The sequence below is a fragment of the Bos taurus genome, chromosome 2, assembly GCF_002263795.3.
Source record: "Bos taurus isolate L1 Dominette 01449 registration number 42190680 breed Hereford chromosome 2, ARS-UCD2.0, whole genome shotgun sequence".
Taxonomy (NCBI): domain Eukaryota; kingdom Metazoa; phylum Chordata; class Mammalia; order Artiodactyla; family Bovidae; genus Bos; species Bos taurus.
The window spans coordinates 135,585,732-135,607,549 of record NC_037329.1 but is presented as its reverse complement, the minus strand read 5'-3'; the positions used below and the strand labels follow the sequence as shown (position 1 = coordinate 135,607,549).

General features: G+C 64.1%; 1 protein-coding gene across 1 annotated transcript; it reads right to left on the bottom strand.

Moving 5' to 3' along the window:
* Positions 1-1,146: 1,146 nt before the first annotated feature.
* ATP13A2 (ATPase cation transporting 13A2) lies at positions 1,147-21,189 on the bottom strand. The gene is made up of 29 exons (NM_001192271.3): positions 21,028-21,189; positions 15,567-15,661; positions 15,063-15,245; positions 14,694-14,752; positions 14,424-14,538; positions 13,878-13,954; positions 11,986-12,063; positions 11,755-11,824; positions 10,842-10,976; positions 10,694-10,760; positions 10,398-10,526; positions 9,721-9,876; positions 9,100-9,210; positions 8,975-9,021; positions 8,701-8,889; positions 6,938-7,144; positions 6,375-6,470; positions 6,139-6,295; positions 5,943-6,063; positions 5,714-5,838; positions 4,431-4,591; positions 4,195-4,311; positions 4,020-4,099; positions 3,406-3,558; positions 3,229-3,325; positions 2,274-2,497; positions 2,041-2,192; positions 1,771-1,940; positions 1,147-1,688 (listed from the first exon to the last, which is right to left on the bottom strand). Exons 1-29 carry the CDS (start codon positions 21,035-21,037, stop codon positions 1,554-1,556), a joined length of 3,516 nt encoding a protein of 1,171 aa, NP_001179200.1. The 5' UTR covers positions 21,038-21,189; the 3' UTR covers positions 1,147-1,553.
* Positions 21,190-21,818: the final 629 nt, after the last annotated feature.

The following is a 21,818-nucleotide window of genomic DNA, read 5'->3' as shown; positions in this document are numbered from 1 at the left end:
GACAGCTGCCCCTTCCCTGCCCGCCTCTCACGCCATGTCTTATAAACTGCACCCAGGCAGAGCTCATGTCTTTTGTTCACCACTGTGGCGCTGTGCCTGACACGTGACTGTCCGGCACAGGAGTAACCAGTTAGGGGCAGAAGGGACTCACACCCAGGCCTGGCGGTGTCCTCTGGCCCCCGAGCAGCATCTGCCACTTGAACCGCCGCTGAGACTCAGAGCCCAGTGGAGGGTCTGTGGGTGACCCTGGTGGCACATGTTGTCTCTCCACACCCCGTGCCCTGGTTCTCGGTTTGAGTTAACATTCACTAAACTCCCACGAGGGCAAGCTGCGGGTGGGGGGGGGGGCAGTGCACAATGGCTTCCAGTAATAAGGCTGGGGAGGGGCTTTTCTTTCCTGTCGCCCCTGCCCAGCACAGATGACCGGCCACATCTCTAGGGCGGGGCTTGGCCAGGGTGCCCCACCTCGCCTGCCGCTGGGATGACGTCAGGAGCACCCACCCTCTCCTGGGGGACGGTGCACGTGGTTCTAGCTGAGCCTGAGTCCATCTGAGGGAGGGACCGGACCACAAACACAGCCCAGGATGCTGCGGCTGGGAAAGCAGGGAGCTGCCCCAGTTAACGCCTCGTAGGTGCTGGCACTCGTCTGAGACACCCTGTTCTCTCTTGCCTCCACAGGAGAGTAGGAAGGTTAACAGCGTGAACTCTGGGGTCAAAGCGACCTGGTCCCGGCTCTCCCTGCTGCACGGCCTTTAAGCCTCAGGTTCCGTGTCTGTAAAAGGGGGACCGGGAGTTCCCTGGTGGTCCAGCGATTAAGACTTGGTATTTTCACTGCTGTGGGCGCGGGGTTTGATCCCTGTTTGGGAAGCTAAAATCCTGCAAACTGCGTGGCAATGACCAAAACTAAAACCCGAAGGAAGGGGGGGAACGGTGCTCCCCAGCCGTAAGGGTTAAATGACGATACATAGAAACGCTGAACAGAGCACTGGGCACGCGCGTGACCTAGAAATATTACTGTCAGACTGTCAGAGGACCCGGAAACTCAGAAGGGGGCACGGTCCACCGTGATCTGAAAAATTCAGGGGATGCCAGGAGCACACACACGCAGGGGGACCAGGTCTGTGGTGTCAGGCAGGAGACAGGCACGGCCGGGACAACTGGAGGACTTTATTTGCTACATTGACAGCAGCTCTGCCTGGGGCGGTGGCTGTCATCTACATGGAATGTCCGGAGTGGGGGATGTGGATGGCTAGCGTCTCCCTGGGGGGAGGCGGGAAGGTGCGGCCTCGGGGGGAATGGCGGAGGGGGTCTGGGGTCCAGCGAGGCTCAGAGGCAGCAGGTCCAGTGTGCAGGGCGCGGGCCGGCGGGCGGCGCTACCTGATGGGGCCAGCAGGGGGCGCTGCCTCACAGGGCCGGCACCTCACGGCCCGGCTGGCGGCGCTACCTCACGTGGCGGCCAGGGGGCGCTATCTCGCGCTATCTCACGGGCCCGGCAGGGGGTGCTGCCTCACGGCCCGGCTGGCGGCGCTACTTCACGGGCCCGGCAGGGGGCGCTACCTCACGGGCCCGGGGGGCGGCGGCCACGGCTGCTCCGCCAGCTCCCGTTCCAGCTGCTTGAAGCGCTTCTTGGAGGCCCGTTTGGGCCGGAGCTGCCGCAGGCAACCCGGGAGGTACTGGTCCAGCAGGCTCTGCAGGGACAGGGCGATGCAGGAGCAGCTGAGGCCGAGGCCCCCCAGAGCCCCCCCAACCCCAGCCCGGGCCGGGCCCCACCTCCAGCATGAAGGCCGCCACGACGTTGAAGGCAACCAAGCCCAGCAGCAGCAGCTTGAACGGGGTGCTGGTGATGCTCTTCAGCGTCAGTGGCCCCTGCAGGGGCCCGGGGGCCAGGACGAGGCCCACCAGAACGGAGCCCAAGAGCACCAGGGCCACCAGGAAGGGCACTGGTGGGGGGGAGCCCGTCAGGTAAAGGGGCCCGGAGAGCACCAGCCCCCAGCCGGCCGTCCCGCGCGTCCCGCCCAGCGCATCCCCCCAGCGCATCACCATTGCTGTACAGAGGCCGGCGGAAGGGCGCTCCCTTGGACACAGCGGCCGCCAGGATGAGGTACTGGAAGCTGGACAGGGAGAAGACCACCGTGTTCTCGTAGTTGGGCAGGTTGTCCGGTGCGGGCACGGTCCTGTTCAGAGGCACGAACCTGGGGGCACAGGGCCCAGGGTCAGGGAACCAGGGGAGGGGACGGGACATGGGGGGATGCGGACCGGCTCCCGCTACTCACCAGGGCTGGGCCACCATCATGAAGTAGCCCCCCAGCTGCACGCCGGCCACCAGGGCCACCTGCAGCAGCAGGCTGCCGAGCACCGGCCCGCTCAGCAGGGACCCGGGCGGCCGCGCCCGCCCCAGCACCCGTGCCGGCCCCGTGCGGCTCATGAGCACGGCCACCGTGGCGGTGATGACCAGGTCCACAGCCAGGAACTGCAGGTCGCCCAGGTTGGTGTTGACCTGCCGGCGGAGAGGGGGCAGGACAGCTTCCAGTCTGCCAGGAGGACCCGCCCTGCCCTGAAAAGCCCTGCTGCGGGAGGTGTCCTGGTGCCCCGCCTCTCCGCAGCCCCTCGCGGCTCTGGGAACTGCTGGTCTGATGGAGCGGACACTGCCCTGCCTCTCTGCAGCCCCTCACGGGTCTGGGGAAGGCATGCCCGCTGACCTGGGTGGCCTCATTCTGATGGGAGCGCCCAGCCTGAAGGCGGTCCTAGAGGACTCACAGCTCCTGCCCTCCGCCCTCCCCAGGCTGCGGGTGGACACAGGGCAGAAGCCAGCGCAAGGCCTCCGCCGCCCGCGGCGTCACCTGCTTCCAGGGGGTGTTCAGCGTGTGCTCCCAGCAGAGAGGGGGTGATGCCCGCTGGCAGGATGCAGGGGGCACAACTGAGGTCTGGGTCAGGGCACGTGGGGAAAGGTTGCTCCGTGGGAGAGAGGCCACCGCCTCCTTCACCCCAGCCTGAGCTCTGTCTCGGTCTCCCAGGGGATGGGGGGAAAACACGAGCCCAGGACAGCTACTCTGGTTTCTGAGGACCTACTGTGCACCAGGGGCTCAGCGCTTTCACCATCTCAGACAATCCTCGCTGCTGAGACCCACAGTGCCCACGCCACGCGGCTGGAGCAGGATCTGCAGCCATGCCGACTACCAGAACCTGCTGACTCCTTGCCCCTCGGCTGAGGGCCCAGGAGACGCTCACCGTGTAGAGGATCAGCACAGAGATGAACTGGGTCAGGCTGTACAGGGCCATGTACTTGAAGACGCTGAACGACGTGTCCAGGGAACAACGGCCTTCCCTGGGGAGCGAGCATGGGTGTGCGGGGTCCAGGCCCCGCCCAGCCCCTCCCAGCCCCCGCCGGCGCTCGGCCTGCCTTACCTGATGACCATGGGCACACACTCGATGCTGGCCACGCTGGAGGTGAAGGGGGAGACCACTGAGGCCTCGGCCTGGGAGAGTGAGATGCCCACATCCGCCGCCTTCAGGGCCCCGCAGTCATTGGCGCCGTCCCCACACATGCCCACACAGTACCTGGTGGGGACGGGAGGGTGGGCGGCCCGACTCACCCGCCGGCTCTGGGCCCACAGGGGCCTCTGTGGCTGGGACACCACCCCCCACCCCGGGAGTTTGCAGGCAGAGAGGGGGCTGGCTGCACCCCCTGCTCGCAGGGTGCCTGGGAAATGCTCGGGAAACGGCGCGCTGTGTGCTCAGTGAACAGGTGCGGTTACGGCCGTGGGGCCTGAATCCACGCACGCAGAGGGCGGACAGCACTTGGCCACTTTACATACGGGTCTTGAGCACCTGTGGCTTTCGGTATCTGCAGGGACTCTCAGAATCACTCCCCTGCAGATACCAAGGGCTGGGGTGCCTGTTAGCAGGACAGACCCAGGGGTGCCCGCGGAGTTCTCCAAGCTGAGGGCTCCCTAACGCCCAGGGTGGGAGCAGGGACACGTGGGCCAGCCGCCCCCTTCGGCCTACCCGCAGGCACTCACTGGAGCTTCTGCAGCTCACACACCAGCTCTGTCTTCTGCTCAGGTGCCATGCGGGCAAAGATGGTGCCCTGGACCAACACCTGGGGGCACGGGGAGGAGGGAGGGGCTGAGGCGGCCCCGAGGAGGCAGCGGAGCACGGCGGGGGTGGGGTGACCGGGGGACCCCAGGGGCCTACCTTGGGCAGCAGCTTGGGGAAGTGCTTCACAAGGACACTGAAGCTGGACCCGCTGAGGGCCAGGTGGCTGGACCGGGGGTCTGGCTCCATGGTGCAGCTGGCAGCCAGGTCAGGACCCTGGGGGCCCGGGAAGGTCAGCTCAGCGCCCCCTGCTCCCCTTGAGAGCTAGGGCTGGGGCAGGTGACATGGGGGTGGCGGCGTGGGGGGCTGTGGCTGGAATTCGGGGTCAGCCTCACCTGGGCCCCGTTCGTGGCTGCGAAGGACTCCACTGGCTGGAGCTGAAGGGAGGCACGCTGGCCCTGCTCTGGGGGCACGGCGTGGACGATAACCAGGCGCTCCCGGGGGCCCACCATGCCGCAGCCCTGGGCCACGGTGACCGCCGTCTGCAGGTTGTCCCCTGGGGGTGCGGGGCAGGGTCAGGGTCCGGCCGCCGTTGGGGGGCCATCCTAACCCTAACGTGTATAGCTGGGAAAACTGAGGCTGGACGGACTCCGTCCACTACGATTGGCTGAGCGAGCTCAGGCAGGGCACCAAGGTCTCTGAACCTGGGTCTCCTCATCTATAACACTGTGTCAAAGGTCCTAGGAGAGGGCTTCCCCCGTGGTCCAGTGGATAAGAACCTGCCTCCAACGCAGGGTCACGGGTTTGATCCTTTGTCCGGGAAGGTCGCACACGCCATGGGGCAACTAAGCCCACGAGCCACGGCCACAGAAGCCCGCGCTCTGGGGCCTGCCAGCTGCGACCACTGAGCCCAGCGCTGCCACCACTGAAGCTCGGGCACCCAGAGCGTGTGCTCTTCAGAGAAGCCACGGGAGCCCGCACACTGCAGAGAGAGCAGCCCTGCTCGCTGCAGCCAGCGACAGCCTGAACCCGAGACCCGGAAACAACGCGCAGCCAGGAAGGGAGCCAGCTCACGTGTAGAAGTGGGCTGCGGAGAGGCGGGGCCCGGGGTCAGTCCCACATGCACCGTGTGATGCTGGGGCTCTGCTGGGAAGAGAGTGTGTGTGTGTCTCTGTGTGTACATGTGTGTCTCTGTGTGTACATGTGTGTCTCTGTGTGTACATGTGTGTGTGTACATGTGTGTGTACATGTGTGTCTGTGTATCTGTTTCTGTCTCTGTGTGTATGTCTGTACACATGTGTGTGTGTGTATGTTTGTGGGTGTGTATACGTGTGTGTGTGTGTAGGGCTGGGAAGACCAGGGGAGGACACAAACCCACTGCGTCCTTCCGTGTCACCCTGGCTGGAGTCTTTCTTCCTTCCTCCGTGAAACAGGCCTTCGGGGCTGACCTGCCCCTCCGCCCTCAGGGGTGCTCACCCAGCCGGTGGGCCCCAGGCTGTCACTCCTGCCCAGCCTCACCTCCCTCCTCTGTCAGCTGGGGTGACAACTACTGCTTAGAGTTGACGATACTTGAAATGTCTGAAGAGGACCAGACCGGGAGCAGGAGCCCAGCAGAGACGCCCCAGAGCGGATGCCGGGCACCCTGCCCTCTCAGGGCCACCCCGCCGGCAGTACCTACCTGTCACCATGACGGTGCGGATGTGGGTCTTGCGCAGAGCCTGGATGACGCCCGGCGTCTGAGGCTTCAGTAGGTTCCTCATGACCAGCAGCCCCAGGAGACTCAGCTCCTGCTCCACAGCGTCCCTGGGGGGCAGGCCCGGGTCAGAGGCCGTGGGCCACGCGCCTCCCCAGCCCCCGCAGGCACCGGGCCTGGCTCTGCGAGTGCGAGGCGGGCGCTCGGTCCCCACCTGGGCAGTTGCTGAGCGGCTTCCAGGCTGGCCGTGACGGGCAGCGGCTTGCCGGCAAGGGCCACCACGCGGTAACCCGCGGCCGTGTAGCTCTGCAGCCTCAGGGCGAAGTCCACGGGCACTGCCGGGGGAGGGGTGGGTCAGGGGGCGGGGCCGGGGGGGCGCCCTCCGACCGGAACCCTGGGGGCCCCTTCACCTGTCGCGGGGTCGCAGAGGCTGGCCACCAGCTCGGGAGAGCCCTTGACGCAGGCCTCGGGCTGGGCGGCGCCTGGCCAGGCCACCACCACGCTCATGCGCTGCAGCGCCGACAGGAAGGGGAAGCGGCCGAGGATGCTGACGGGCGCCGGGGGCTCCTGCGGGACCGGAGGGCAGCTGAGGGCTGACCGGTGGGCTCCCGACACCCCACGCCCCGCGGGCGCCCCCGCGACTCACCATGCCCTGCAGGTGGGGCTCCTGGAGCGGGGGTTTCATCACTGCCAAAACCTGGGTCCCAAATGTCGAGTCTGTAACTGGCCCCTCCTCCAGGACCTGGGAGGCAGGCAGAGGATGCGGGGATCAAGGGGCGGGGCAGCCAACCCTTGGCCCCGGGAAAGAGACAGTAGGAGAGACTCGAGTTAGAAGCATGGAGGACTTCCTTGATGGGAGGCCGGACGGAACAGACGTCACAAACGTGGGCTCTGGAGTGGGGAGGACCCGAGTTCAAACCCCGGCTTTGCCACTGACAAGCCGGCTGGTGACCTCGGACACGGTACTCCAAATCTCCCCGCTTCCTCCCGGTGAGGCAGCTTTTAGGCCCCCACTATGAGATGAGGCCCCTGCAGCAGAGCGCTGGCATGGGGTTGGCACGGGCCGTGGCCACTGCTGTTCTTGGTGGTGGGTAAGAGAGAGACGCCCTGGGAGTCCCAAAAATGGAGATCAGGGGGCTCAGCCGAGGTGGGCTCACCCTCTGGCCCGGGTGCCCAAAGGCAGGGGGACAACCTGCTTGGGCTCCTCACCCAGCCAGTCGACTCCACCATCTTGAGGTCCATGGGGTCGCCCACTGGGGTGTCCTGCAGCCGGCTGAGGGTGTGGCAGGTGGCCAGTGCCCGGAGCAGGGGCCCCATGGGCAGGCGGCGGGGCTCCGAGACCAGCGGCAGGAACTCCTGCCCCTTCAGGGGCACCACCCCCATCACGTCTAAGCCGTCCTCAGTGAGAGTACCCGTCTGCAAGGGGGCAAGAGGGCGGGTCAGTGGCAAGTCCTAGGTGAGCTTGGTCCTGTGGCGGTGGGCGCCCGTGTCCCCGGTGAGGGGGGCCCCTGGGAGCCCCAGGAGGCAGGGCTGGAGCCAGAAGAGGTCTCTGTGCTTCCAGACCTTTGATCAAGCAGGCCCCTCAGCCAGGATGCCCCACCAAGCCCTGGGGCTTCTCTGTCTGGCATCATTCCCTCCAGGGATACTACCCCGCCACTTGTCCACTGTGGCACCAAGAGGGCCTGGCTGTGCCGGGCTCCCAGGGAGATGAAGGAATGAATGAATGGATGAATGGGGTGAAAGGATTCCCGCATTTTCCGCACCGTGTTTCAGCGGCTCAGTTCCACACTGGCCCTTTCACGGGCCTGGGAGCTCTGCGATCTGACCACGCTCCACTCTTTCAGTTTAAATAACACCCGGGGCTTCCCTGGGGGTTGCAGCGATAAGAACCCGCCTGCCAGCGCGAGGATCCCAGGCTCGGGAAGGTCCTACATGATGTGGGCCGCTAAGCTCGTGTGGCATAAGTACTGAAGCCAGTGTGCCCAGGAGCGTGCGGTGCGGCAGGAAATGCCCCACGACGAAGCCTGAGCACCGCAGTGAGAGAGCAGCCCACTCGCTGCAACAAGAGAGAGCACGCAGCCACAAGGACTCATCGCAGCCAAAAAAACAACTGCGCAGATAATGTCCAGCCTGCTCACCAGGGCCCGCCAGCCTTTGATCAGTCAGGGCTCTGCGGGTCTCGTCTCTTCACTGTTTCCCACAGTCTGTTCCTCCAAGGAGCCAGGAGCCACACGGCTTATCCCCTCCGCTGGGCCAGCCCCACTCTCACTGCGGTGGGGGCCACCCCTCAAAGATCATGTGGGGCTCAAGGAGCCTTGACTGCCCTCTCTCTCTAAGGGCGTCCCCCCGCTGCCTCCTCCCACGTACCCCATCCCTTCCCTCCTAGAGCCCATCGCCAGCTGCAGCTCTCCATGGTCCTTGGTTCGCTCATCCTGCTGGTGGGCACATCTCTGAAGGGCTGACTGCCGGATCCCCTGTGGTACCCAGGGGCTTCCCAGGTGGCGCTAGTGGTAAAGAACCCACCTGCCAGTGCAGGAGCCAGAAGAGACACAGGTTCAATCCCTGGGTCGGGAAGATCCCTTGGAGGAGGGCATGGTAACCCACTCCAGTATTCTTGCCTGGAAAATCCCACGGACAGAGGAGCCTGGCAGGCTACGGTCCGTGGGGTCGCACAGAGTCGGACACGACTGAAGCGACCTAGCATGCACACTGGTACCCAGCAGGCCCTCAGTGGTCTTCAAACAAATTAGGTGATATCGGACATTTTGCATTTCAGACCGTGAGCACGACACAGGTGGAGGGCACCTCTGAGTGTCTCCATCCCAGGACACAAGGCGGTTGCCGGTGCTCAGAGAAGGGCCCACGGGCTGGCAGTGGGGACAGCAGGCGCTCGGTCAGCACTGCAGGGTGAGGGGTGTGTGGGTGTGTGCGGGGGGGCCTGGCTGTGATGTCGGCGTCCCCGCAGCCCCTACCTTGTCGAAACACACCAGCCGGAGCTTGCCTGCCAGGTTGATGCGCGCTGGGTGGACGCAGAAGATGCCCTGGCTCTCCAGCCGGCTCTGGGCGTAGAGCGCGCACATGGTCATGGCGGCCGGCAGGGCGGGCGGCACGGCCACCGTCACCACGTCCAGCGCCCGGATCACAATCTCGCCCAGGGGCACCTGGCGGGAGGCGCTGTCAGGGCCAAGGGCCAGCCGGCGTGGGCCCTGGGCCCCCCCAGAACCCCCCCCCAGCCCCCAGGCTTACCTGGTTGTGGAGGAGGATAATGATGCTATAGACGGTGCCGAGCAGAGCTGGGGAGACAGGAGAGGCTCAGCGGGGCTGGGCCGGGGCTCAGTGCCCCCGAAGGGCAGGGTGCAGGGGCCACTCACCCACGACAGAGAGGGCGGCCACGAACTTCATGCTGTGCTTGTAGAACTTGAAGCTGAGTGGCCGGGGGTGCAGGATGGAGCTCACCAGGCCCCCCTTGGCCGTGCAGAACCCTGGGAAGGGAAGCAGGGGTCAGGAGGGGTCACGCGGCCTGCCCCCACACCACCCACAGCTCCGGGGTCAGCGATCGCCCAGCTGGGGACCCACAGCTCCTGCCCGACAGGTTTACTCAACACAGAATCAGTAAGTAACACCAGCTACAAGCTGGGTGGTTTACTTCAAATCTAGATTGCAGCTTTGGCTGAAAAGAAGTCCAATCTGGTGACACTGGTCCCCTTCCCACGTGGCAGGGGCCTCCTGGGGAGCACAGGGCTGCCCTCCCTCAGGGGGCTCCTTCCTTCTCGCCAAGGTCCCGCCCGCTGCGCCCAGCCGGCCCGCCCGCCTCTATGTCCTCCTCCAGCTGCTGACCCTGGCATCCCGCTGCGCCCAGCCGGCCCGCCCGCCTCTGTGTCCCCCTCCGGCTGCTGACCCTGGCATCCCGCTGCGCCCAGCCGGCCCGCCCGCCTCTGTGTCCTCCTCCGGCTGCTGACCCTGGCATCCCTGTTTGGCTCTCCATCTCACACCTGTCTGTGTCACCACCGCCAGGACGTGGGGCCCCACAAAGGCCCGGGCCTGCAAGACGAGGGTCCCGCAGAAAAGCGTGTGCCGCCGGTGGGTCTCCGGGAGGTAGGGCGCCGGGCCCTCGGGCAGGGCCGTCTTCAGCACTGGGATGCTCTCCCCTGGGGGGTACGTGGTGTGAGGCCCAGGCAGCCCCCCCACCGACCAGACCGAGCCCTAAGCAGAGAACTGGTACGGAAGTCCTGGGCCTCATTCAGCTCTTCTAACTGCGTGTGAAGGAGTCACTGCCCCCATTTTACAGAGAGATACACTGAGGCCCAGAGCGCACAGAAGACCCAGGCACAGTGAGGCGGTCTCAGTCCAGGAACCGTCTCTCCAGGGAGCCGGGAAAAGTTGGGGGGTCAGGGTCGGGGTAAGGCACTGCTGTCTGTCCACTGGGATTACTTGTAACCAGCTGTGTTACTTTTATAACTCAAACCACCAAAGAGATTGACTCCAGCCCCAAGCCGGCTGCTGGTGAAGAGCAACACGGCCTCCCCTGGGGTCTGTGGGGCGGGAAGAGGTGAGGTCAGGACGGTTACCTGAGAGCAAAGGGGAAAGAAAGCTCCAGCCAGGACCGTTCTGAAAGGCAGAGGAGCTTGGCAGCGGGTGGGGGGGCGCAGCGCCAGGGGCAGGGGCTAACCTGTCAGGGAGCTCTCGTTGACCACGCACTCGCCGGCCACCAGGGCCGCATCACAGGGCATCAGGCCGCCCTCCTGGGGCAGCACCAGGCAGTCTCCGGGCACCAGCTCGCTGGAGTCCACCCACTCCTCTGCGGGCAAGCTGGGGGTCAGCAGGGGCCAGGGCGGGGCCGGGGGCCACTGGCTCCTCCCCTCCGCCGGCTCCTCCCCACCTCAGCCTCTCCCTTCCCCCAGCCTCCTCCCCTCTCCAGGCCGCCCTCCTCCCCTCTCCAGGCCGCCCTCCTCCCGCACTTCTTACCTCCCTCGGGCCTGCAGACGCACACCCGTACAGACAGCTGGACCATGTCCCTCAGGGTCTGGCTTTGCTGTGGGCAGGCGGACAGCAGGGCACGGGTGGGTGGAGGTCCCGGGACGCCCGCCCCGTCCCCGCCGCCCCGCCCACCCACCTTTCTGGTCCTGTAGACAGACAGGCAGATGGAGACTGCAGAGACGAGCAGGATGCACAGGGCGTACCAGTAGTAGTGGTCGGCCAGCCACAGCACGATGCTGAAGGCCTGGAACCCATAGTAGGGGTTCAGTGCCTGGGGGGGCGGGAAGGCAGCGTCAGGGCCCAGGGCCCAGGGCCCCCGGGGGGGACCAGCCCCGGAGCGGAGGGCCGACGGCTCCAAGGACGGAAGCCAGGCCCGTCTCCTGGTCGGTCCCACCCCGAGTCCCTTGGCCCCGCTCTCTGCTCTAAGGGGAAAACAGGTCTGCAGGCCAGGCTCCCCCCACGCACAGCGTCCGCCTGTCACATGAGGGTGAGGGCAGCCCCGCAGGCTGCCGCCGCCAGCTCCACCGTGCCACGGGGTCTCTGCCTGACGCCCCACGCCCCGTGCGGCTGATGGCCCGCACCAGGCCGCGCTCCGGGCCTCCCCTCTGTCTCTCCGGCTTCCGCCCCAGCTCAAGGGCTGTGTCAGCTCATACTCTCGGTGTGTCCGGCACTGGCTTCCCTTTGTCCCCATGTGACCCTGGCCGTGTCTTCCCCCCTTTGAAGCTCCGGCTCCTCGCATGTGAAACGCGTCCCTGCCGCGAGGCTGCTGGAGCAGGAAGGCGGGCAACGCACACAAGGACCCAGGCGCTGGAGCCCAGCTCTCGGTGAAGCGGGAGCCCCGGCCGTGTGGGGTATCTCGGCCTCAGCCCAGCCCAGACCAGAACTTCTGATCCCTCTCGCTGAGCCGACCAGGGCGGGATCTGAGTCATCTCCACTGCGGAGAAGAGGGCGACAGGCAGGGCCTGCTTCTGCTAAGGGGCCCGGAGAGGGCAGGTTCCCAGGCCAGGTCACACAGGGCCAGAGCTGGGGCGAGGCCGGGACAGCCCTACCTCGTCCACCAGCAGTTGGGGATAGGACTTGACCGGGACGCTGATCACGTTGGGGCCGTAGACGGCCTTCCTGTAAGAGAGTGACAGAGCCGTCAGGTGCGGGGTGGGCAGTGGCAGCTGGACCCTCCAGCAGGGATGGAGCACCCCACTTCACAGCCGGGGAGACCGAGGCCAGGGAAGGCAGGAGACTGGCAGCAGGCTACACAGGCCCGGCCCTCAGGCAGCCCCTACCTCACAGTGTGGTCCTGCAGGCCGAGGCCAGCGCTGGCACGGCGGAGGTCATCACAGGTGCGGCTGCGGTCCAGCAGGCTGTGGGAGCGGAGGGGGGCTGGAGCGGGCGGTGGGGGCTGAGTTCTGTCCCCGCTCCCGGCCCACCTCTGCCACCCCAGCCCCCAGGAGAAAGCGCGTCCCCCACTAACTCTGGGCCTGAAAGAAGTGAACGTGTCAGTCGCTCAGTCGTGTCCGACTCTGCCACCTCATGGACGGCAGTCTGCCAGGCTCCTCTGTCCAAGAATACTGGAGTGGGTTGCCATGCCCTCCTCCAGAGGATCTTCCCGATCCAGGGATCGAACCCAGGTGTCTTGCATTGCAGTCAGATTCTTTACTGTCTGAGCCACTACGGAAGCCCTAACTTTCCCCTTTTGTTCCTCTGATCGGGCCTCAAACCCTGTCACCCAAGAAAAACAATGAGAGGTGACGAGAATACTTAGCAGGGACAACAGCTGCTATTGTTCAGTGACGTTTAGTGCCGCGCTTATTTACTGACATCAATGCCAGAATGAGTGGAAAACAACACGCTACAAGACGTTTTAAGCATCGTTACCAGTCCTGCGTTAACAGGTTGTGTGCCTGCCGCTCTGATTTTGAAATACATATGTATATAGATAAAGTTGGCATAAGTTTTGTTAAAGCAACTACATTAAAAAAAGATGCCGCCTTAGATAGGTCACTTAGCCTCTCTGGCCTCAGATGTTCAGATGCAGGATGGAGCCGGAGACAGCACCACCTCCCAGGGCTGCGGGTGGGGTCAATGGGGTAAGCTCTGCACAGCGTTTGGATGGCTCCTAGCACAGACTGAGCCACGAACACTGCAGTGACTCCTATTCTCCTCTCGCAGCGGAGGCTCCTGGGGCATCCACACGCCCGCTGGGCGCTCACCTCTGGGCGGCGCTGCCTTTTACCAACCACCTGTCGTGGCTTTAGGGCTCCTCCTGGCTGTGTGAGCACGCCCTGCCCAGGACCCAGGAAGGCCGGAATCGTGCCCGAGTTAGCGGACTCCGCGACCAGTAACAGCCAAGAGAGTACCGGTATGGCCCCCTGGTTTGCTCCTTGGGTGAGGGCACCCCCGGGATTGTGTGTGTCACTGGCTCAAAGGGGCCCCCAAGGCCTGCACCCCGGGCGCCCACGATGAGCCCCTCCGCTGCCTTCTCCCTGCCTCGACCCCGGTGTCTCCTGGCGTCACCTTCCAGCTTCCCTGCACCTGAATCCTGTCTTGGGGTCTGCTTCTCCGGGCTCAAACTAAGACATAAAGTTTAGTTAGAGGTCATGTTTCTCAAGCCCTTAATAGGTGGCAGAGCAGCTACAAAGACCCCGCTCTGTGCCAGGAGGTCCGCGTCCAGGGCGGGCAGTCTGCTCACAGCGGCGCTGCCACCACCGCCGGGTGCTGGGCCAAGCCTTGCACCCAAGCGTGTGCTTTACATTCCAAACAGCGCTAGGATGGGGCTTCCTTGGTGACCCAGCGGTTGAGAGCCCTCCTGTCGACGCAGAGGGCACAGGTTCGAGCCCTGGTCAGGGAAGACCCCACGTGCCCCGGGGCAACCAGGCCCCTGCTCGCCAATAAGAGAAGGCTCCGCCCTAAGGAGCCCGTGCGCGCCAACTAGAAACAGCGCCCCCAGCGGCGAAGATGCAGCACAGCCCTAAATAAACAACCTCAGAAAAACTCTGGAACTCGAGGCCAGGATCCCCTTCGCGACTTATTTACAAACAGAAACCATGAGGCCCTAACAAGCTCCGTGACCTTCCCGGGGTCACAGGGGGCCGAGGCCCGGAGCTGAGAGCGGAGTCCACCCTGGGCTGCCCCCCGCCACACCCTCTGCCCGGCCCAGCGCCGCCGCGGTGCCCACCTGACTTGGCGGAAGGCCTGCTGGGTCTCCATCCAGACGTAGCGCTGGCCCCGGAAGACATAGTAGCGCAGCCTCCGCTGGAGGGGGCACAGAGAGGGGTGTGCGCGTTGGGGGCGGCCCCAGGAGGGTGTGCGCGTGGGGGCGACGGACAGGGGCCCGGGCTGAGGCGTGTGCCTGGGGGGCAGGCGGCAGGCAGGGGCCCCGGGAGAGGGGTGGGAATGAAAGAGGTGACCCACCAGGGGCTCCCTGGGGCTCCAATGGCCGAGACCCCTCGCCCTCAACGCAGGAGGTGGGATTCCATCCCTGGTCAGGCAACTACGAAGAGAGCCTGCGTGCTGCAACTAAGGGCGAGCGCAGCCTTAATTTTTAAAAATGAATAAAAAATAAACTAATTAATTCAAGATAAAAAAGGTGATCAGCCAGTATCCTGGCCTCCTAGGAGAACCAGAGGTGCCCGGAGCACAGTGGAGGCCAGCTCTAATCGCAGAGGGTGTGAAACGGCCCCGGGACGGGCAGGGCGTGTCCGGAGCCCAGCCGTCCACGTACCCGCTCTTCGGGCCTGTGGAGCTGCGCGGTGTCCTTCCAGGCATCCTCCGGCTCTGCCCCCACAGCCGCCCGGCTCCGGCCGTCCTCTGCCCGCATCTGTGGGGGTGGCTGCAGGCTGCGGAGAGGCTGGGGTTACTGTGGACCCCGGGCCGGCCCAGCACCCGCCTGTCCCCAGTCACCGCGCTCCCTGGGACAGGAGGCCCGGGTCGGCGTCTTCATGGGAGGAGAGCGGGAGCAGGGCTCCTGGGAAGGGGGACACGGCTGCCTCACCCGTCCGCGCCAATGGCCTCCGTCTGCACTTGGACCGTACAGAGCTGCCACGAGCTATCCTGGAACACGGAGGTGTGGACTCGGTCTAGAAGCGATCCTTCCCCTCCCCGGCCCCACCCCATGGCCAGGTGGTCCCCACTGGAGGAGGCAGGGATCAAGGATGCAGGGGACCTCCCGGGAACCACCCGCCACGCCCCGTCTGCCCACTGCTCAGATGGGAAGGCTGAGGTCTGGGGAGGAGACGTGCCCGTCAGGCCCCACAGAATGTCAGCAGCCAGGCTGGGCCGGGAACCCAGGCCTCCTGCACCCCCGAGCCCGATGCACTGCCACCGCTCCCACTCCAGGCTCTCCCCGCCCCCACCCGCTCACCTCTCTGTCTCTTGTTTCGATGACGAGTGTTTCCGCGTGGGCCAGGGTGCAGGGCCGGAGCCGCAGCCGCACCCCCCACAGGGGCTTCCACCGGAACAGCAGCAAAGGGAGCCCCGCCAGCATCCAGACCACGGCGTGATAGCCGATGGCTCTCCATGGACTGCCACAGTAACCGCTGAGCCTCTACACCGCGGGACAAGGCCAGGGCAGCTGGGTGGGCTGGTCCACCCCCACTCAGAGCTCACCCGCCCCTCCCTGTCCACATGCACGCGTGTTCAGTCACATCCGACTCTCTGAAACCCCCAGGTCACGACTGCAGCCCACCAGGCTCCTCTGTCTGTGGGACTTCCCAGGCAAGAACACTGGGACGGGCTGCCAGTTCCTTTCCGGGGGATCTTCCCGACCCAGAGATCGAACCCATGCCTCCCGAGTCTCCCGCGTCGGCAGGCGGGTTCTTAACCACTGCGCCCGGGACCCTCCCCACCCCGCCCCTCCCCCACGTACCACGGATGAAACTGAGGAGCTGAGGGGATCTGTAGATGTCTCGATCGTCAGGGTCCCATAGCCGGCGGGCGTGCTGCCCACGAGCGGGCTGCTGTCTGTGGGCAGAAGGGGAAGCGTCCGTGGTCAGGGCTTGGCCTCCTTCCTTAAACACGACTGAAGCTAATGCACCCGGCAAGTTGGGTCCTCCTGGGTCCTCCTGGCCCTGTTCCCACGTCCTGCTGGCTCTCGCTCACAGCGCCTTGTTTCCTTGAGCGCCTGGTGATTTCTGACTGGCTGTGGCCCAGAGTCGGGGCCCGGGGCCCGCCCGGCTTCGCCAGCACCCACACACCCAGCTGCTGCCTTCCTGGGAGCTCTGTGCCCCACTTTACACCTGGTCTCCACCCCAAGGGCAGGGACAGGGCTCTTCATCCTTGATTAACCTTCCTGCCCAGCACAGGCCTGGCCGTGAGGAGACGCTGAGGATCCGGACCAATAAAACGTAAGGGCAGCCTCACTGTGGAGGTGAAGTGAGGGGGGAGGAAGGAAGAACCCCATCACTGGGGGTGGGCTGGAGGCGGGAATGAGCTGAGCAAGCCCCCAGGGCTGGAGGAGAGACGCTACCACGTGCCAGGGCCCAGAGGAACAGCGGGCAGCTTCCTTCTGTGAGGAAGGGGCCCATTTTAAAGATGGGTAAACTGAGGCTCATGGAAGCACGGTGGGCATTTCTACTGCAGAACTCATTCTTTTTCTCCTGCTTCCCCTCCTGTAGAGCTACATTCCTAGCAGAGCAGGCAGACAGGGGGCGATCTGGGGCCCTGGAGCGGGTAGGACTCACGGCTCCCAGCCTCTCCCAGGGTTTTTCCAACTGCGGTCCCCAGACATCTCGGAGAAGCTGTTAAGACATGACAATGCCCGAGCCCCTCCCAGACCTGCGGGCACGAAGGCTGTGGTGCTGGGCAGCCGCAAGTTTCCCAGGAAGAGCTCGCTGCAGGGGGTGGGAAGCCGGGTAGGTGGGGAGCAACCTGCTGAGTTTCTGGGCTCCCTTCCCCGCCTCCCCAGACAGAGCCCTGCAGAGGCCTGAGCCAAAGGTCCCACCCAACAAACCCAAGGTGTCCCAGGCAGCTGATCCTGTAGCAACCCCCAGTCCCTCAGGGGCTCTGGCCCCAAACACTCGGGTTCCTGCAGCTGCTCCAACCCCCGAGGCAGCCAGGAGGGTCAGCGTTTCCCAAGGACCCACAACGTGTGGGCTCTGCTCCCGGTCCTTCTTATGTGGGTAACACAGTGACCCTGCCACGTGAGCACAGTAACTACCCCCTTTTTACAGAAGAAAGTCAGGCTCAGAGAGGTTAGGTAGGATTTTAAAGCCCATCAGATCAGACCAGTCTGCTTGTCTGTGTGTCCCAGCCCCCACGCCTCCACCTACGGACGGTGATCATAATTACTATGGTAACGATCAGAGCCAGAGCCGCCAACGTCCATTAAGCACCTCCTGGTGACAACAGTGGCTCACACCTGCCACAGGAATGGGCTCCTTTCATTCCCCAGCAACAAGAGGAGGAGCTCTTATCTTTCCTGTCCGTACGAATGGGGGAACTGAGGCTGAGTCACGAAGGCCCCCAAGCGAACGGTGCAGCCCTGAAGTCACGGCCCAGATCCTGTGTTCTGGGGGCCAGTGGGCACCATCGGAGAGCAGGGCACACGCCTGGACCGCCTGAAGCCTCTCTCAGCAAGACGACCCAAAACCCACACACAGCCAGGCTCCACCACGGCCAAGCCACCCGGCCACTGGGCGGCTCAGAAAGCTATGGAGCAGCCACCAGCTCCAGGAAGGGCCTAGTCTCTGGGGAATACAGAGAGAGAGAGAGAGAGAGAGAGAGAGAGAGAGAGCGCGCGCGCGCGCACGCGTGCGCGTGTGAGAGCGAGAGCCACACACACACACGCACACACAGACACACACAGATATACACAGACACACAGAGACACACAGACACACACAAAGACACGCAGAAACACAAAGCCTGCAGCTCTCAATCATCTCACACACACACACACACACACACACGCACGAAGCCTGCAGCTCTCAATCATCTCACACACACACACACAGATATACACAGACACACAGAGACACACAGACACACACACAAAGACACACAGAGACACAAAGCCTGCAGCTCTCAATCATCTCACACACACACACACACACACACACACACGCACGAAGCCTGCAGCTCTCAATCATCTCACACACACACACACACAGATATACACAGACACACAGAGACACACACAAAGACACGCAGAAACACGAAGCCTGCAGCTCTCAATCATCTCACACACACACACACACACACACACACACACACACGAAGCCTGCAGCTCTCAATCATCTCTCACACACACACACACACACACACACACACACGCACGAAGCCTGCAGCTCTCAATCACCTGGGCCTGGTCAGCCTCCCCCGGCTCACAGAGACCCCTGGGGGTGGTCCCTTTTGCTTTCTGGCCCCGGCCCAGCCTGGCTTCTGAGGGAGGCTTGTCGGGGCGTCATTCCCTGCCCGTCCTGATGGCAGCGCGACGACAAAGGCCTGAGCCCCCTGCTCTCTGCATGTGTGCGGCCCTCCTCTCTGCTGTGGGTCTGTGTGCATCTGTGCCTGCAGGTGGGGAGCAGGCAGCTCGCCTTGGGGCAGGACACCAGGCGCTCAGGACCCATCCGGCCTGGGCCCCTGACAGGCCCAGCCCTTTTCCTGTTCTCGCTTCGTAGACCACAGTCCCCGCTGGCCTTCCTACCAGAGCCCCCGCCAGCCCTAGAGACCTGCCTCCTAAGGGGGCAGAGTGGGTGGTCTCTCCCCTTTAGGGCTGACCGCGGCTTTAAGGGGAAAAGCACCTTACGGGGGAATTCCCTGGCTGTCCAGGGGTTAGAACTCTGTGCTTCCTCTGCAGAGGGCACTGGTTCGATCCCTGGTCGGGGAACTAAGATCCCCTGCAAGCTGCAAGGTCAAAAAAACAAAACCCCAAACCACCACCACAAAGGGGGCTGACACAGGCCAGGCACATTCAAGGGTTTGACACGCTTGGATTCGCTCATTCCTCACCAGCGTCAAGCGGGGACTGCTTTTATCCCCATTTTACAGATTAAGAAACTGAGGCCCGGAGAGGTGGAGTAAGTCGCCCAAAGGCACACAGCCAGCGTGTGGTGGGATGTGATCCAGGGGGTGTGATCGTAGGGTCCCTGCTCTTAACCGCAGCTCCATGCCTGCCATCGCTGCTGTTCCCATCGGTAACCGTGGTCCTGGTTCTTTCACAAGGGCCTCAGCCTCTCCGGCTTGCCCCTCCCCAGGATCGTAACCCTGAGGCAGCTGGCCCAGGGGATGTTTGAAGTTCCTGAAGCGTGGCCTGCAAGTTCCTGAAGCGTGGCCTGTGCAGGAGGGCGTCACTGGCTCCTCTGCCAAGGAGGTGTGGCTTCCGCCCTGACCCATTTCTTGGGCTCCCTTCCACGCTCCCATCGCCCCATCTGAAAACCCACAGCTGTGCGCTCAGCAGCCATTCCCTGGCCTCCACGCCCCCAGGCCAGCGGCCGTGCTGGGGACCAGGCTGCAGCGTGGTACCCACCAACTTGTCTCACAACTGGAAAGGGCATTATTGCAAGTCCTCTCTGCCCACTTCCCACCTCCGCTGAGAGCAGCATGTCAGGCCTGCCCAGGCGTCACCCACTCCTGCTCACAGCGCCTGGAACCTACTGAATGAACGAATGAGTGAGGGAAGGCTGCCTCACTGACATAACAGGGCAGGGAAGCAACGGGGCAAGGGTCACTGAGTCCCTCTTGTGCCCTGGGCCAGTTGGCAGGTGCCGAGGGACCAGCCTCTTCTTGACGGGCCCCGCTAGAGCCCACCTGGAACTGCCCTCACCATCTCGCTTCCCCCAGGGTCTAACCAGTGTTCCCTCTGGAAACTTCTTTGTGTCTGTCACACGCCCATCACTTCTCCCAGTCAACCTGGGGAAGGAGGAAGGCAGCTTGAAGGAGGAAGTGACATCTATGGAACACTCTAGATTCCCAGCAAGGTCAAGCTCAGGGCCTGCTTTTGCAGAACACCTGTCAAAATACTCAGAAGGCTTTGTTTATATCTACGCGCATCTAAGGCTCCCTAGGGATGGCACAGGAAGGTCAGGGCAGTGTCTGATCTCTTCAGGACTGCTAGCTGCTTGAGTTGAGAAGACTTTCACAAATGACGGCATTGCTCTTCTCAATAACAGCAGCCGATCTTCACAGGTAACCCTCTGATGGAGGGACTATTATCCCATTTTACAGTTGGGGAAGCTGAGGAACACAGCCTCAAGGTCCCTTGCCCAGGCTCATAGAGCTTGAAAGGGGAGAAGCTGGAAATGAGTGGGTCTGAATGAACCCATTCCTCCCGTTCACCCTCACAGCCACCTCTCAGAAAGTAAGGATTAGGATCCCCATTTCAATGAGGCTCAGAGAGGTTGATTAACATGTCCAAAGTCACACAGCTCTGAGTGGTCAAGACTAGACTTGAACCTAGTCTGATTCCACAGCCCCAGGGCAATGCCAAGAGCACTGCAGAGGAGTATCGCAGAGCCGAGGGACTGGAGTCAAAGCCGTTTGGGAACCTCTTGTTTCCTGCGGAAGCGCCGGTTTCCTGCTGATGACCCGGCGGAGGCCCAGGGCAGCCTCCTCCCTTGCCGCGCTTCTCCTGCAGCCCAGGAGCTCCTCTCCGGGGCCAGGCTGAGTCAGGGACAACCTGCCAGGAGCTCCCTGATCTATGGATCTGGAGTCCAAGAGCCACAGTCCCTCAGCCGGTCTGCATTCTAGAGTCGGGGCTGGGGAAGTGAGGTGGGAGACAGAAGGGAGGGGCCTGAAGGGTCTGAAGCTGCAGAGAGGATGCTCGGCTGTTGGTGGCCCTTGGCTGAGAAATGAGCCCTCTCTAAACACCGGAGGTCTACTGGTCCCCTTCGCAACAGACGGGATTTAAATTAGGTGGCCTCCAGACACACGGCTTGAGACAGGTGACAGGGACGGTGTGGTCCCTGGACCAGGGCACTGAGGCTTCCTCTGGAGGCCTGGAGTGACATTTGTACCCCAGGGCACTCCAGTCCTGAGATTCAGGAACCCTTGGCTCCTCCAGCTCCATTCATTCATTCAGCCCAAAGGAACACCCGCTCGGAGGCCCGGACGCGGCGACCTCCACGCCTCTCCCATCTGACGCCGGTCTCCGCACCGGGAGGCCCGCGCCCTGGTTAACCCTCTGCACGGCGGCGCCGGGCGCTAAGCCGCCGGGTCTTTAGGAAGGAGCCACCCCGGGCTCCCGGCCTCTCTGGGATCCGGAGTCGGGAGGGTGCCCGGCGCGGAGTTGTCGGGGGCGGGGGGATGTCCGGGGGCCGCTCCCGCGGTGGGGGTCTCTCAAAGGCAAGTGGACCGCGCCCGGGTCCCGTCTGCCCCGGCGGCGCGCTCACCTGCGCTCATAGCGGCTCCTCGCGCTCATCGCCGGCACGGGCGTCGCGAGGCCCCGCGGTAGGGGCCGAGGCGGAAGGCCGGGGGCGCGGGGCGCGGCAGAGCCAGGCCGCCCGCAGCACCTGCAGGACCGGGAGGAGGAGGGAGCGGCCGCCACGGTGCCGCAGTCGGGTCTGCGCCCCCCGAGCCCCGCCCCGCGCCCGCCAAGCCCCGCCCTCTGCGTCGGGCCAAGCCCCGCCCTCTGCGTCCGCGCGCCCCGCGGGCCGCCGGGACTTGTAGTCCGAGCTGGCCCCGCCGCGCGCCGGGCCTGGGCGCCCGGAGACAGGAGCGGGAGCCCTGGGGCAGAGGCGCACAGAGAGGGGAAGACGGAGACCCGACAGGACGACCCTCAGACGCATGAACACGGGCGCATTCAGAGATCTAGTCCTCAGATGCAAGCGCGAGTGCGCAGCCCTGCCCTCCCGCCCAGATTCTCGTACAGGGTGTGCCCCAGCTACACCAGGGCCCCCGGGGTAGCAGCACGGCCTTGTTACACAACCACCTCAGACACACACGTGGGTTCGCACACACAGGCTGGACTCCCAGGACCCAGACACAGCTCGGATTCACACAGAGAGGTGATGCTTAGACACAAGGCACTCACACCTGGGAGCCTGACCCTTAGGAGACACACAGGTAAGACCAGCCCGGCCCGCCCCCCATTAGGTACAAGGCACGCTGGTTCAAGCTGCGCCCCCTCTTCTAGGCTCTGTGACCCCGGAAAGCCACTGAGCCTGGGTCTCGTTTCTTTTCT